At 35.4% G+C, this 15499-nt stretch overlaps 2 protein-coding genes across 4 annotated transcripts; one reads left to right on the top strand and one right to left on the bottom strand.

Moving 5' to 3' along the window:
* Positions 1-1092: 1092 nt before the first annotated feature.
* LOC129304868 (uncharacterized) lies at positions 1093-4587 on the top strand. 3 transcript variants are annotated; one of them, XM_054944696.1, is made up of 4 exons: positions 1093-1254; positions 1358-1495; positions 4276-4339; positions 4437-4587. In XM_054944696.1, exons 1-3 carry the CDS (start codon positions 1164-1166, stop codon positions 4290-4292), a joined length of 246 nt encoding a protein of 81 aa, XP_054800671.1. In that variant the 5' UTR covers positions 1093-1163; the 3' UTR covers positions 4293-4339; positions 4437-4587. The 3 variants fall into 3 exon arrangements, with proteins under 3 accessions (XP_054800671.1, XP_054800670.1, XP_054800672.1); XM_054944695.1 differs by having other exon boundaries at positions 4276-4587; XM_054944697.1 differs by lacking the exons at positions 4276-4339; positions 4437-4587 and adding an exon at positions 1657-1682.
* Positions 4588-9995: 5408 nt separating this feature from the next.
* LOC129304546 (LRR receptor-like serine/threonine-protein kinase GSO1) lies at positions 9996-14810 on the bottom strand. The gene is made up of 2 exons (XM_054944231.1): positions 10675-14810; positions 9996-10559 (listed from the first exon to the last, which is right to left on the bottom strand). The coding sequence occupies exons 1-2, from the start codon at positions 14102-14104 to the stop codon at positions 10198-10200; spliced, it is 3792 nt and encodes a 1263-aa protein (XP_054800206.1). The 5' UTR covers positions 14105-14810; the 3' UTR covers positions 9996-10197.
* Between the last annotated feature and the right edge of the window lie 689 nt (positions 14811-15499).

Below are 15499 nucleotides of genomic sequence, written 5' to 3'. Positions count from 1 at the left end.
CCCTTTTGTTTTAAGGTGGTTGGCATGACACCTCTACCATAGCACTACCTATATGTAATACAGTGGAAACTATTGCCTATTTTTAAGAATAGGCAATAGTTTTATACCCATTGCCACGTTAATTGTTGTCATGACATTAAAATGTTGTAGTGATACCATTGATAGTTTTGAACTGCCTCCACATATATTGACCCTTAAGATTGTGACACTACTTATGCTTGTAAGAAATATTGAACAAGTTTAGTACTATGTAATGGCACTCAATATCACATAACATTCCTTGAGAAACATATCTTGAAAGTAGTAACTTTAAAAGGATTAGGCTTAGGTAAAGAATTATTGTCGCATAAGATGGATATGAAAATCCTTTCAAAACAACATTGCCTTTTATCATGCAACGAAGACAATTTTTAATAATTATTTCATTTGCAATAACAATAAACAAAAGTTAAGGTTAGTTAATCATTGTATGATGAACTATAAGTGCCAATAATATTTTCACATATGAACTTTATGTTGCATTCTCATGATTTAAGGCAGTGGATGGTCTAAATATCATAATCCATGATTTAGAGAAACCAAAATCAACAACAAATGTAATAAAGAATAGTTTCAAAACATTTCATCAACATAATTTCAATGGTACAATGTAACTTTTAATTTACTTGTATTTGTTACAATGTTAGATAATTTTTTTAATGCAAATTTATGTACAAAGACACCAGACAATGTACTACTCACTAAATTTATTTTGATAATTGCTTATTCTAATAATTAATAGATGAATTTGAAAAATTGATAATTTATTTATTGTTTGATCAGATTGATGTTTTTTAAATTGTATCTATTTCTTTATAAATATTTTGTATTCAATATTATTTACTAAGTCAAGTTTAAATATTGTTGATGCTTTTTATGAAAATACTAAATAATCATAATAATGTATAGGAGATTAACTATAAAAATTTAAAGAGTTTTAATAAAAAAAATTAAGAGTAAGAATAAATTTTTAAACGATAAAAAGAAATATTATGAAAAGAAAATAGAAAAAGAAAAACATTTGGTGAACACAACGGAAAAAGACACCGAAGTGCCCAAAGTTCACAAAATCGAACAAGGAATCATCGAAGGAGCGAGTAGTGGAGGTGAGACTGAGAGCGATAATGGCATTGGGTGCGACGGCGATCGGAGCCTTGCTTGGTTTGGGTACTCAGATGTACTCCAATGCCCTCCGTAAACTCCCCTATATGCGACGTAAGTCTCCGGTTTCTACCCTGATTTCTGTTTGATTCTCGGGAATACTCTCTCTCTCTCTCTCTCTCTCTCTCTCTCTCATATTCTCTCTTCCTTACTATAGATCCGTGGGAGCATGTCTTGGGAATGGGTTTGGGTGTTGTTTTTGTTAATCAGCTTGTGAAATGGGATGCTCAACTCCAGCAAGACCTCGACAAGATGCTCGAAAAGGCCAAAGCAGCAAACGAGCGACGTTATATTGGTTAGCCCCCTCTTCCTCTTGCCCCTTTTTGCCTTACTCCTCTGAATATGATCTTATCACTTTAAATTTGATTCCTTTTTTATTTAATTTGTTTCCTTTCTGATTATTGCATCTATCTTGCACCTTTAACTTCATGGGAATTATACTTGTTATCGGTGCAGCGGGGGACTGATGCTTTGGATTGTCGAACAGACATTTACAATTTCTTTAGGTTCTGGGGTTCGTTCAAGGAACAATAACCATTCTTTTTCTTTGATATTTATTGTTCTCTGTCGTTTCTTCGGCTGAGAGGGTAAAGTTATATTTGCAATGACCATGAGATGTGTAGGTTTACTATTTCGGCTGCTCCTGAAATTGCTTTATTGATTGAAAATATTATATGAGAAGAAGAGGATGATGTACTGAAATATAATCTGAAGGTCAAATTATTGATGTGAATTTGGAGCATCTTGATGTGGTTCCATCAGCTATTTAGTTCCAATCCACTTGTATGTTGTCCCAGACAGATGCCCTTTCATTTGAATTACTCTTTTAATATGAGAAAACGTCCAAGAATTTGAATCTTGAATTGATATGGAATCGGTGCTGAGATTTTAGGGTTTGCTTTTACATGTATGATAGATGGCCACTGTAAATTCAAACTAGTGTTTTGAATGCAGTGATGTTTGTGCAAAATTTCTGCGGATGCATATTTAATATTAATTATTGAGTTGCCAATAGTGTCAAGATTAGTAAATCTGCAGACTAGTGCTTCTACAAGTGATTTATTCAGGGAGAAATTTCATTCTTTTCACGCTTTTCTAACTGTAGCTGAATACGTTGTACACATGCATTCTTTGATTGCTATTGATTTGTCAGCGGTTCAGGATTTTCTGGTGATATTTTTAAGTACTGAAATCCTGGGAAAAAGATAGGAAAGTGAGTTTGAATTTCCTCTTCCTCCTTGTCACACATATCTATCATTAAAATATTTGAAACCATTAATGTTTTGACTCCTTTTTCATGGGGCATGACTTCCTGTTCCTCACCCTTTTTGGCATTGCATCAAGCATTTTTGGAAGAATGAAATAAAAACAAGTGATATGCTGATATGGGGTTAGGCATTGCAGTCTGGGGATTGAATGTGATTGAGTGAAGTAATTGTTAGTGCTTCTTAGGGATATCTGACTTTTGTACGGGACTGCTAGGAACCTTTTTAGTACTCATGCTTTGAATTGATGGGTGACCAGTTCTTGCAATTTCTTAACTTGGAATCTGTTGATTTCTCAACTTACTGGAAATCTTGTTATTTCTCATCCTTCTAAAAGGGAACAATTTGTTCATGATAAGCTAATTTGGAATTCTAGAACTCTCAAATGTCAAATCTTATGTTCGGAGAACAATACACAAAAGGATAAACCCTTTACATGTTGTAGGTTTGATGACCCCATTTGATTGTTTCTTCTGATACATGTCAGTGCAGATTTAGCTAGAAAACTTTGCCCTATTCGTTCCATTCTCTAGCAATTTGTTACCTTTGGAATAAGCTGTGCTATCTTTTGGTGAGGATAGGGTGCGGCTGAGTACATGAAACTGTTCCTGTTATTATTTATATTGTTTGGTAACAGGAACCATACCTAAACTTTGTGGCAATTTGTGGTTCCTGGGTTTCTTCAAGGGCATATCTTCTGCAATTGTGTTGAGATATGATTGTATATATGGCTTCCGATACAACCCTGCTGAATAAGAACATAAGATAATGCGGAAAGGGACAGCAATGAGGGAAATGCTTAGGTTTTGATATTACTACTCAAGAAAACTGAATCAGAGTTACAAGTGGCATTACTGATTCTGGCCAAAACCCTATTCCCCTGTTACAACTCAAAATGTAAACTGAACAGCAACAAGTACAGAAACAGAGAGTAACAGACTGAGCACACTGGACATACTTTGGCATTCAAGACTCTAGAACTCTTCCTTACCACACTCAATCTCAAAATGTGTTCTGAACACCCTCTGGAAACCACTAGGACATTATAAACCAAAAGGTGAATTTCACTCCGCCCTAACACAGCCCATGCCTCCCTATACTATAATAAGAGCAGACTAGTTGAACATTTCCTTTTCCTTATAATCTGGAGCCCTAGGATAACTCCTTGGACCAGCAGAGTTGTTCCCTTCTATTCCATGGGTATTCCTTGATTTCCTCTCACATGTTTTGTTAAAACAGCTGCCTTATCAGCCTCCCAAAAGAGCACTGCTTTATCTTAATTCAAATAGGTTTCTCACATGTTCTAACAGGCCTTAGAAGGCTTCAAATCCTTTTTGTTGCGAGGCTTTCTCTTGTAATTTCTGATTACAATATCTCATCCTCTAGCTAGTCGTAAAATTTTCTTGCGCATTGGAACTGCTTCTCATTATTTGAATTTTGGTATGAATGTACTCTAATAGGAATCCTTCACTATTCTTCCAAGCTTCTGCAAATAATTTATGAAAAAAACAAATGCTAAATTTTGTCCTAATAACGAGTGCATGTTATAACATTTCTTTTAAAAACATCATAATAATACGTCAATAATCTAGTGTGTATATTTATCTGTAATATGACATTGCAGAGGAAGATTAGTCCATTTCTGTTGATAGGGGAATGAGTGTGTATAAGTTCTGTATATTAATTACTTGTTATAGTTTATGATTAAAGAAACAGATAGGTGGATTACTAATTATTTAAAGTCTGAAGTTGCTTGTGAGCAATCATGTTTTCTTGTTACGTGTTATCCATCTGGGATGTTACATTGCAGATGATGATGATGATTAAGTGAATTTCTTCAAGAGCTGCAGTGCTTCTGTCATGAGAATCTTGTGGTACATTGGCGTCATAATCAAACTTTTTGGGTTTTTAATGTCCTTTTACTGTACTTTTGAGTTTGTCATAACTAGCTGATGAACCTATTTTGAACAGGAGATTCAGCAACAACTCATAATGTTGAATGGCTATTGTTGTAGCTTCATTAATAATTCATAGATTTGGTCCAGTTCCTGTATAATCCCACAACTGATTCACATCTAATGTACACCTGCTGTGCCTCTCAAACTGAGGTTTGTGTTTGATAGCACATTGGAAATGTGGAAAATCACCTTTCTGCAGAAGCAAGGTTGTTTCTAGGGAAAATTGGACATAAGGATCAACAACAACAACAACAACAACAACAAGCCTTTATCCCACTAGGTGGGGTTGGCTACATGAATTGCAAGACGCCATTGTGCTCTATCATTTATCAAGCTTTTAGGAATATTATTAATTAACAGATCGCGTTCAATAACTTCCAAAAGTGTTCTCTTAGGCCTTCCTCTACCTCTCTTAATTGGACTCAAAGTTATATGTTCTACTCTTCTCACTGGTGCCTCCCTTGGTCTTCTTTGTACATGCCCAAACTATCTCAATGGATTTTCTACAATTTTTTCCTCAATAGGTGCCACCCTCACTTTTTCGCGTATGTACTCATTTCGAATTTTATTTTTACGTGTATGTCCGCGCATCCATCGTAACATTCTCATCTTTGCTACTCCAACTTTATGCTCTTGCTGTCTCGTTAGAGCCCAGCATTCACTACCATATAACATTGCCGGTCTGATAGCAGTGCGATAAAACTTTCCTTTAAGTTTATTAGGCACCTTACGGTCGTAAATAATTCCTTTAGCTTTTCTCCAATTAAACCACCCAGCTTGAATTCTATGTGAAATATCTCCACTGATTTCGCCATCATTTTGAATAATAGCTCCCAAATATTTAAACTTTTCCACTTGAGGTATAATTTAATCTTCCAATTTCACTTCCAAATTATTGTCGAATAGTCCTTTACCAAATTTACAATATAAATATTCCGTCTTACTTCTACTCAGACGAAAACTTTTTGACTCCAATGTCCTCCTCCATAACTCAAGTTTGCAATTAACCTCTTCTCTTATATCTGCTATAAGAACTATATCATCCGCGAAGAGCATACATTTCGGAATTTTCCCTTGAATATGTTCCGTCAAAACATTTAAGATCAAGTTGAACAAATAAGGACTCAGAGATGATCCCTGATGTAGTCCAATCTTTATAGGAAAATCCTTTGTTTGACCACTAGGCGTTCTTATACTAGTTTTTACCCCCTCATACATATCTTGTATGGTTTTAATATAAGCAATCCGTACTCCCTTTTTTTTCTAATGCTTTCCAAAGCACTTCTCTTGGTATACGGTCATAAGCTTTTTCCAAATCAATAAAAACCATGTGTAGATCTTTATCTTTACAACGATACTTTTTCATTAATCACCTTAGTAGATAAATCGCCTCTGTAGTTGATCTACCTGGCATAAAACCAAACTGATTTTCAGAAATACTTGTCTCCAATCTCAACCTGTGCTCAATTACTTTCTCCCACAATTTCATTGTGTGGCTCATGAGCTTAATCCCTCTATAGTTAGTACAATTCTGAATATCTCTTTTATTTTTATAAATAGGAATTAATATACTTATCCTCCACTCATCAGGCATTTTTTTGGATCGTAAAATCACATTAAATAACTTAGTTAACCATCTCACCCCTTCTTCACCTAAACATTTTCACGCTTCCATAGATATACAATCAGGTCCGTTGGCTCTACCATTTGCCATTTTCTTAAGAGCTTCCTTTACCTCCTTATCACGTATTATTCGATAGAATGACAAATTTTGTTCTCCTTCATCAGTTACTAAATCCTCCAAGTTACTAGATGAACCTTCTCCATCATTGAAAAGTTTAAAAAAGTAAGTCTCCCATCTATTTTTAATTTCATCATCTGTAACTAAAGTTCTTCCCTCTTCATCCTTAATACACCTTACCTGTTCTAGATCTCTTGATTTTCTTTCCCTACTCTTGACAATCTTATAAATATTTTGCTCTCCTTCTTTCGTCTCAAGGCTCTTATAAAATTCTTCAAAAGCTTTAGAACGAGCTTCACCCACAACTCTCTTAGTTTCCTTCTTAGCCATACGATACCTCTCCCAATTTTCTTCATTGTTATACAAATGTATGGCTTTAAAACAGTTCTTCTTATATTTGATTTTGTCCTGTACATTATTATTCTACCACCAAGACTCTTTATCTCTCGGACCAAAACCTTTTGATTCTCCTAAAACTACTTTTGCAACCTCCCGTATCTTTTTAGCCATATCCTCCCACATGATGTTAGCACTTCCCTGAGATTCCCAAATTTCTTTATCCAAAAGATTTTACTTGAAAATATCTTGCTTCTCACCTTTTAATTGCCACCACCTAATCCTTGGTGCTACTACTTGTCGACGTTTTTGGATTTTACTCATAATACACACATCAAGGACTATGACCCTATGTTGTGTCGTTACAGCATCTCCGGGGATCACCTTGCAATTTTTACAAAGTCTTCTATCTGTGCTCCTAACCAAAAGAAAATTAATCTGTGACCTTGAGACTCCACTTTTGTAAGTAATGAGATGTTCATCTCTCTTCTTGAAACAAATGTTGGCAATTTTAAAATCATACGTCAATAAGAAATCAAGAAGAGTTTGTCCTTCATTGTTTAGCTCTCCAAAACCAAAACCACCATGCACCCTCGCATACTGACCAGCTTTCCTCCCAACATGCCCATTAAAGTCACCTTCAATAAAAATCTTTTCACTTTGTGGTATGTGTCGAATCAACCCCTCTAGATCCTCCCAAAATAATTCCTTAAGACTAGCTTCTGTTTCGACTTACGGCGCATAAGCGCTAACAATATTAACAGTCTCACGTCCAATTATTATTTTTAAGGAAATAATTCTATCTCCAATTCTGCTAACTTCTACAACGTTCTTCTTTCACTCCTTATCTATAATGATGTCTACTCCATTACGTGCACTTACTTTTCCTGTATACCAAAGTTTGAAACCTTGAATATCCTTAGCTTCTTTTCCACGCCATTTTGTTTCTTGCAGGCAAAGGATATTGATTTTCCTTTGAATCATAACCCTGACAACTTCTACAGATTTACAATTCAATGTCCCAACATTCCAAGTATCAAATCTAATTTAAAATTGGACATAAGGATCAAAAGAGTGAAATATTTGGGAGGAAGGATCAAATCTTGGAGGCTCCATTGCAGATATGCAATTCAACTCCAAGAATAATTAATGCAGATTTTGAAAATCTGCAAGAGTTTCAAGGGTTGATCTTTCCTCCCAATATTTCACCCTTTTGATCCTTATACCTAATTTACTCTTGTTTCTATAGAAATGTGGTTTTTCCACCTTTTCAATGCATTTGGCAACAGGGCCTAGGACATTGCCAAAAAGTTGAATCATATCGAACTTCTCGACACTTCTTAATGTGTTTTGTTATAAATTTTAGGAAAAATTAATTTAAAAATCCTTGTAGTCCTTGTAGTTTTACATTATTTTGAATTAGGTTTCAATAGTTTATTTTATTTTAATCAAGCTTTAATTGTTTGATCGATTAAATGTTAGTCTCTTATTGTTAAATCCTTTAATTTTCTCTTTTAGAAGATCATATTAATTACTTATATATGTTTATTGAAATATTATATAATTTTAGAATTGATTTTACAATTTTTATAATTTAAAATTTATATAATTAGATTACGTTTTCTAATAACTTATGTGTGTGTACATAATTTTCATAAAAAATTAATAAAAATGTCAGTATTGTATTAAATCAAAATATTTTGGCTAAAATATTAAATAAAATGTTATATAAATTTTAAAAGTGTTTTTATTTTGAAAAAATTATTATTCATTAATACTTTTCAATGTCAAGGATTAATATATTTAATTGATTAAACTATAAAGGTTTTTATTAAAACAAAACAAATTATAAGGATTTAACTCAATTAAAAAAAATATAAGGATCAGCAGATCAATTTTTCCTAAATTTTATAATTTAGATGGATTGATATTAATATCAACTATAAAAGATGTAGAAAGGTGAACTATTCGTGAATCAGTACAATTTATTCATTTTCTCACTGGTGTTTTAACCTTAGAAGCCTATAATTGTATTAAAATGGATTACTTGGCGAAACCAGGTCATTAATATATCGATCATAAGCCCAATCCAATTTGTTTTTGTTTTGTTTTGTTTTTGTGGGTAGGACAAGTGAGGTAAAAATTGTTCTTGACTTATAGCCTTACCCTGAAGATTGAGTTTGGTCATTCAAAAATAAAAAAATATATTGAAGTGTTTTTTTTTAAATAAGAAATTTGCCACCGTATCTTTATATTGATTACTGATTATGGTTTTGACTTTTGATATCTTTAAAACATTAATAGAAATTGGAAAAGGTGGATTCAGTTTGTTTGTTTGTTTTTTTTATTAAAAAAAATCATATAAATCAAAAGAGATTACATCAGATAGGAGTCTCCTTTGATTGCTTTTATCATTAACTACCTCTTAGATAAGAGGTGGAGGATGATCAAAAAAATTAAAATTAATAGTTAACTTATGAGATAATTTAGCTAAGAAGTCAGCATAGGAATAAACTCTCTCTGTATGTGTTTAATAGACAAGTTTCATTTCATGTGATACAAAAGCCTAACACAACTCAGGATATACAATTTTTAACATTTGATGACTTGATAGTTAGTGGGTAAATTACAGTGATTTTTTCTTTTTAATTTTGAATAATTTTTTTACTTTTTAAATACTCCTTTTGTTTTATTATATTTGTTTTTTTAAGGGAAATATGTGTTTTATATTACATATTTCTTCAAAATTCTAAAGAAATATTTTATATTCAATAACACTTTTTCTATTTTACCTTTGAAATAATTTACTATTTATTGTTATAATGTTTTTAGAGGTATTGAATTATTTTCTAAATTGAGATTTTTTATTTTCAAATTAAAAATATTTGCTTCTTGTCTTCTTTTAAAAAATTCGAGATGATATTTATCTCTGTAATTTAGAATTTGCAAAACAAAAAAAAGTTTATAAACTAAGATTACGAAATACATCATATGTTAATAAAAATTTAATCCTTAGTATATTAAATTGGAGTCAAAATGTCCACTATGATGGGTTCAATATCTGTCAATAAAGACAAAATTAATATAGGAGTATTCTTGTAATTTCACATTTAAATTTATTTATATTTTAATTCCCAGATCCTGCAGGGTAGAATGAAAATCTTAATCCTTTTTGGGGGGCAAAAAAAAAAAAAAAAAAAACTGTTCCAAAGATCTTTCATTGCAATTTTCCCAACTTCATAATCATTAAACAATGACATAATGTAATCAAAATATGTTACACATTATCAACGGATTAATTGTCTGAATAGCAACATCACATTTTTCTCTTAGGCCTAATAATAATATTTAAGTCTGACTTAGTCAGATAGCATTGTAAAAAAGAAATGTTATATTTTCTATATAATTATATTATTGGAGACCGTGAATGCTTAAGCTTAAGAATTGTAATCCAATTTTCGCTAAAAAAAGAAGAAAAAAAAAAGGGGATGTGCATTATATAGAAATTCAAGTGATGAAATTACTCAATCTTTGGATGTTTACAATTGAAATGCATACAAGCAAAGAAAACCTTTTCGCTTCAAGTTAGGCTTAGAACTACTTCCTCACAACTCACAGCTCACAACCAAATAAACATATGCTTCACCACACAAAAGTCAATCACTTGTAAATAATTAGATCCCAAAAAAAAAAAAAATCACTCGTGGCGATTCAAATTCATCTTGCCAAAGTCAAGCACTCTGTTACTGAACACATGAAGAAGAAGATCACAGACTTGGCGGGAAGACGGTCTCTCATGCGGCGTCGTTTTGGTGCAGTGCAATGCAATCTCAAGCACTTGGAATGCTGCAAACTGTTGTGCTGGTGCCAGAGGCCTCAGCTCAGGATCAATCAATTCCTCAGAATGCATTTCAATGTTCACTTCAACCCATCTCACCATATCCATCTCTGCTCCAAAAGCTTCATCCGTTGGCATCTTCCCACTCACAAGTTCCATCAACACTATCCCCATACTGTACACGTCACTCTTCTCTGTTGCCTTCAGTGAGTATGCACACTCTGAAAAAAAGAAAATTTATCATGGGTTCAAAACAGATAAGTTTTTGAGGATCTAAATTGAGAGAAGTTTGTGTTCTAAGGATCAAAACAATAAGAAGTTTGGTTAGTTAGTCACCTGGAGCAATGTAGCCATAGGACCCAGCAAACCAAGAATTAGACTCGGTGTTGGAGTTCTCACAGTTGAGTTCTTTGGCCAATCCAAAGTCTCCCAAGTGAGCCTCCATTTTGGAATCTAACAACACATTGCTGGACTTGATGTCTCTGTGAATGATCTTTGGCACACAGTCATGATGCAGGTACTCTACACCTCTGGCTAGTCCTACTGCAATTTTGAACCTTGCTTCCCAATCAAGGCTCCTTCTTGTCTTTTGTGGTTTTCCATGTAACCAATCCCACACACTCCCATTCTCCAGGAACTCATATATCAACAGATTCCATCCTTCTCCTTTGTTCTTGTTGCTGCAATAACCCATCAGCTTCACCAGATGTCTGTGCCTGATCCTCCCCAGAGTCTTCACTTCTCTCAGGAAGCTCTTGTTATGCATGAAGTCATCTTTCCCTGAAATCTTCTTCACAGCTACTGTATCCCCTGATGGCAATTCTGCTCTGTATATTGTCCCAGACCCTCCTGAACCAATTATGAACTCGTCGCTTAGATTTGCAGTGGCATCCATGATGTCCTCCCACCTTATGTCTTGCTTCCTGGCTGTATTATACCGGAAGAGTGGTCTTCGTTGCGCTTGTGATGATGATGAGGAGGAGTAAACATGGTTCACTTCTCTGCCTTTTCCTTGAAATTCTTGCTTGTTCTTCATGAACATTCTCACTGCAAGTATTGCTAGTGTAACTGCTGCTAATGTTGAAAGAGCTGAGATTATCACTACTGATGTTTTACTCAGGCCTAACAGGTGATTGCTCAAGCCATCGGCATTGCAATGTTTAAGAGGGCTTCCACAGAGATGCAAGTTGCCTTCAAAAGCCTTAGGTGGCCAATGGGAGAATTGCTCATTTAACTCACCTTCAAGATTATTGTAAGAAAGATCAAGCTTTCCCAAGCTGCTCATTTCACCCACTTGAAGAGGGACTTGTCCTGTGAGCTGATTGTGAGAAAGATCAAGCTCTTCCAACTTTGAAAGTGTCCCAAGAAAAGGTGGGATTTCGCCAGAGAGATTGTTGTAACTGAGGTCTAGAATGCTTTGGAGATTCTGCAGCCTTCCAAGCTCACTTGGAATTTCACCATTAAAGCTGTTCCTGGACATTCTCAGCTCATAAAGCTTGCTTAACTTACCTATGGCCGCAGGGACTGGTCCGGAGAAGTTGTTTTGCTCAACATTGAGGATATTAAGGGATGTGAGGTTACCTATATCATCAGGAATACTTCCATTAAGAGAGTTGCTGTTTAGGGAGAGAACTAACAATTTAGAACACGCGAATAGCTCTGATGGAAGATTCCCAGAAAACTGATTGAAAGATAGCTTAAGCTCGCCCAAGTGAGGCAAGCTTCCAAGCCAGGATGGTATTGGCCCAGATAGCATGTTGTTGTTCAAATCAATATGAGTCAGCTTCTTGCACAAGAAAATCTCTGCTGGTATTGGTCCGGTGAGAGAATTTTCAGACAGGTCTAACAATGAAAGCCCTTCAATTTTCCCCAATGTCCTTGGAATTTCACCAGAAAGGTTGTTCTTTCCTAATCTTAGCCTCTCAAGAGAAGCTGAATTTCCCAGCTGGGGCGCAATATCACCATCGAATGCATTGTTTGTGACATCAAAAGAGAGAAAATTCCGAGAGCTACACAATACAGCTAAACTACCATTCAGTCTGTTCTTTGAAAGATTGACCCTTGTCAGATTCTTCAGATTTATCAGTTGGTGAGGGAGATTACCTTCAAGGGAATTGTTATACAGCATGAGTTGCTCCAAATATTTCAGTAATCCAAATGTTGAAGGAATTCCACCTGAGAGATAATTATCTGCCAAGTCAAGGACAGTTAGCTTATGACAGTAACCCAAAGTGGCTGGAATCTCTCCCACCAGTTCGTTCTGTCTGAGATGAAGGAAATTCAACTCTTTAAGCCTTCCAATAGTGATGGGAATTTCCCCAGTGAACTTGTTTCCGAAGAAATCAACCATCTGCAAACTCGAACAATTACCAATCTCCATAGGAATCTCCTCCGATAATTGATTATCATATAGAAACAGTGTTTCCAGCTTTCCCAGCATCCCAATCCCTCTGGGGAGAGCACCCTGTAAATTGTTGTGGAACAATGCAAATGTCTGCATGTTACTTAGATTTCCTATGAAAGGAGAGATTGAGCCGATCAAGCTGTTGTTATTGAGTAACAAATCAGTTAGCCCAGACAACTCGTAAAGCTCAATGGGTATTGATCCATTTAAGGAATTGTTTGACAAATCAAGCTGTTTCATCGATTGACACTGGCTTAACTCACTAGGAATTTCACCGGAGAGAGCAGTGTCCGACAACATCAAATGCTCCAAACTCGTCAAGTTGGAACATATGCCTCTGGGGATGACCCCAGAGAGAGGATTCCCAGATAGAACCATGTACTCAAGCTGACCCATGTTTCCCAGTTCTTCAGGAATTCCACCAACAAGCTTGTTGAACGACAAGTCCAGATTTTGAAGATTTCTCAGCTGAGATAAAGACGTTGGAATACGACCCTCGAGCTGGTTGCCCATGAGATTCAAATAAACGAGCTGACTCAGCTGATTCCCGAGTTGACTCGGTATCTCCCCTGTTATACTGTTGTTCGCAAGGTTGAGAAGATGCAGGTTCTCAAGCCCACCAAGTTCACTCGGAAGATTCCCATTGAGTCCGTTGTTTGCAGCAGTGAAAACAGTGAGGTTCGAACAGTTTCCCAACTCGGCCGGAATCGAACCTGTGAGTTCATTGTCTTGTACAATCAGATTCTCAAGTCGATCGAGCCGTCCGAGTTGCGATGGAATAGACCCAGTGAGACTACTAGAGGCCAAACCAAGTGTCACGAGACTAATTAAATTCCCAAAAGACGTAGGAATGGTACCCGTTAACGGGTTGTCACCGATTTGAATGACTCGGAGACTCACGAGCGAACCCAACTCAGTGGGGATATGACCAGTGAGTTGGTTAGAGAAGAGAAGCAGATACTCCAAAGAAGAGAGATTGGAGAGAGCAGGTGGGATGGGACCAGTAAGGCGGTTAGAAGAAAGATCAAGTTGGAGCAGGTTATGTAAGAGACCGAGTGAGGGAGAGATTGACCCAGTGAGTGACGAGTCAGACAGGTTAAGTCCCACTAGCATAGCCGAGCCATCCATGGAGTTCAACCCACAAGTAATCCCTCTCCAGCTACAGTAATCCGTGTCGTTCTCAGACCAATCAGCCAAAACATTATCTGGGTCTTCCATGAATGACTTCTTCACCTCCAAAAGCAACCTCAACGTGGAAGACGAATCACCATCTGAATCTGACTTCCCATGTAAACCAGAAAAGAAGCACAAGATCAGCAACAGTACAGCAAGCGGTCGAACGATTCTCACTGGTACAGCCATTTGAGTGACGTGGTGAAGCTAGTTACAGTAACCGGAAGAACACTCACAGAAGTTTCACAGAAGACGTAAATTGCTAAATGAGGATAACAAGTGCGGAATGTAGGAGAAGACGCGAGATGTGAGGGTTAAAATGAACAAAACTGCATGGGTGCGCGTGAGTGTGAGTGTGAGTGTGAAAGAGTTGCATGGCGTTTGGTGTTTGGTGGGGGAGAAATAAATGAGTGTAGATAGGAAGCTTGAACGTGAGTGGCAAATGAGAGAGGTGTGTCAGAGAAGCAAAACGAAGGCCATTAATGAGATTTGCAGAGATAGAGGAAAGAGAAACAAGATGATAAAGATAATCAATCACGTAACTTGGGAGAGTCAAAATGGGGAAAGGGAGAGATTAATAAAAGAGTAGGATGGGAAATATAAGAAGTCGTCAACGCAAGTAAATGAATGAACAATGAAGAGAGGTTGTGACTCAGAGAGAGAGAGTTGAAGAAAGCGAAGAGACGAAGATGATGACGACAATGGTGGAGTAAGGAAGATATGGGGATTGCAAGAGAGAAGGTATACAGTGGTTGGACGACTCAGCAATGAATAGTAGTAGTTGGTTTGGGAGGATGGTACTCCTTCATTGTAGTGTCGTAGTTCAACACGAATGTGATCCTAATAAAAAAAACGTGAGCAGTTCTATTGCCCTTTTTGTTTCTTTTTCTCTTCTTCTATTGCCCATTTACACAATCTTCCGTTTATTAGTATTACTCGTCGTGGCATCGGCTGATTTTTTTTTCTTTGTTCCGCTTTTCGCGTTTGTCTTTTTTCTGCATTGTTTTGGCTTTCCTTGCTTTCGTTTCTCTGTTGTTTTTCGGGACTCTTGTTCCTTTGTTTCGTTAATATATTATTGTGTTGGCAAAAAATGTTTTTGAAGAGACGCTTTCATTTCAATTTTAAAAAAAATTCCATGTCATTGACATATCACACTTTATAGGTAAAAATATAATATAAAATAATATAATATAATTAACTAATTTTAATTATTATAGTTTTGATTACGTTATAAAACTCAATCAGCAACTTTGGCTTGCTGCAATTTAATTTTTAAACTTTGACTCCATACAAATTATTTGTTCTTATAATTTTAAATATTTAAAATATTGACCTTTATATTTTAAAAAATAAAATTGTAAACAATATTTTAAATTGCTAAAATTATAAGAATTTAATTGCAATGTTTAGAAATTAAGTTTTAATAACTAAGTTAAAATTATAGAGATCATGCCGCTCCAAGTAAAATTTAAGAATTGAATTACAATTGAGTACAAGATCAATTGATTAATTTTCTTATAAATTATTTTTTACTAAGACACTCTATTAAATAAAAGTAAATACAACAAGAATGTATAATTTTAA

This window comes from Prosopis cineraria, unplaced genomic scaffold (genome assembly GCF_029017545.1).
Source record: "Prosopis cineraria cultivar Desert tree isolate PC_DT_omini unplaced genomic scaffold, ASM2901754v1 PC3, whole genome shotgun sequence".
NCBI lineage: Eukaryota > Viridiplantae > Streptophyta > Magnoliopsida > Fabales > Fabaceae > Prosopis > Prosopis cineraria.
This window is presented reverse-complemented; position numbering and strand designations above follow the sequence as displayed.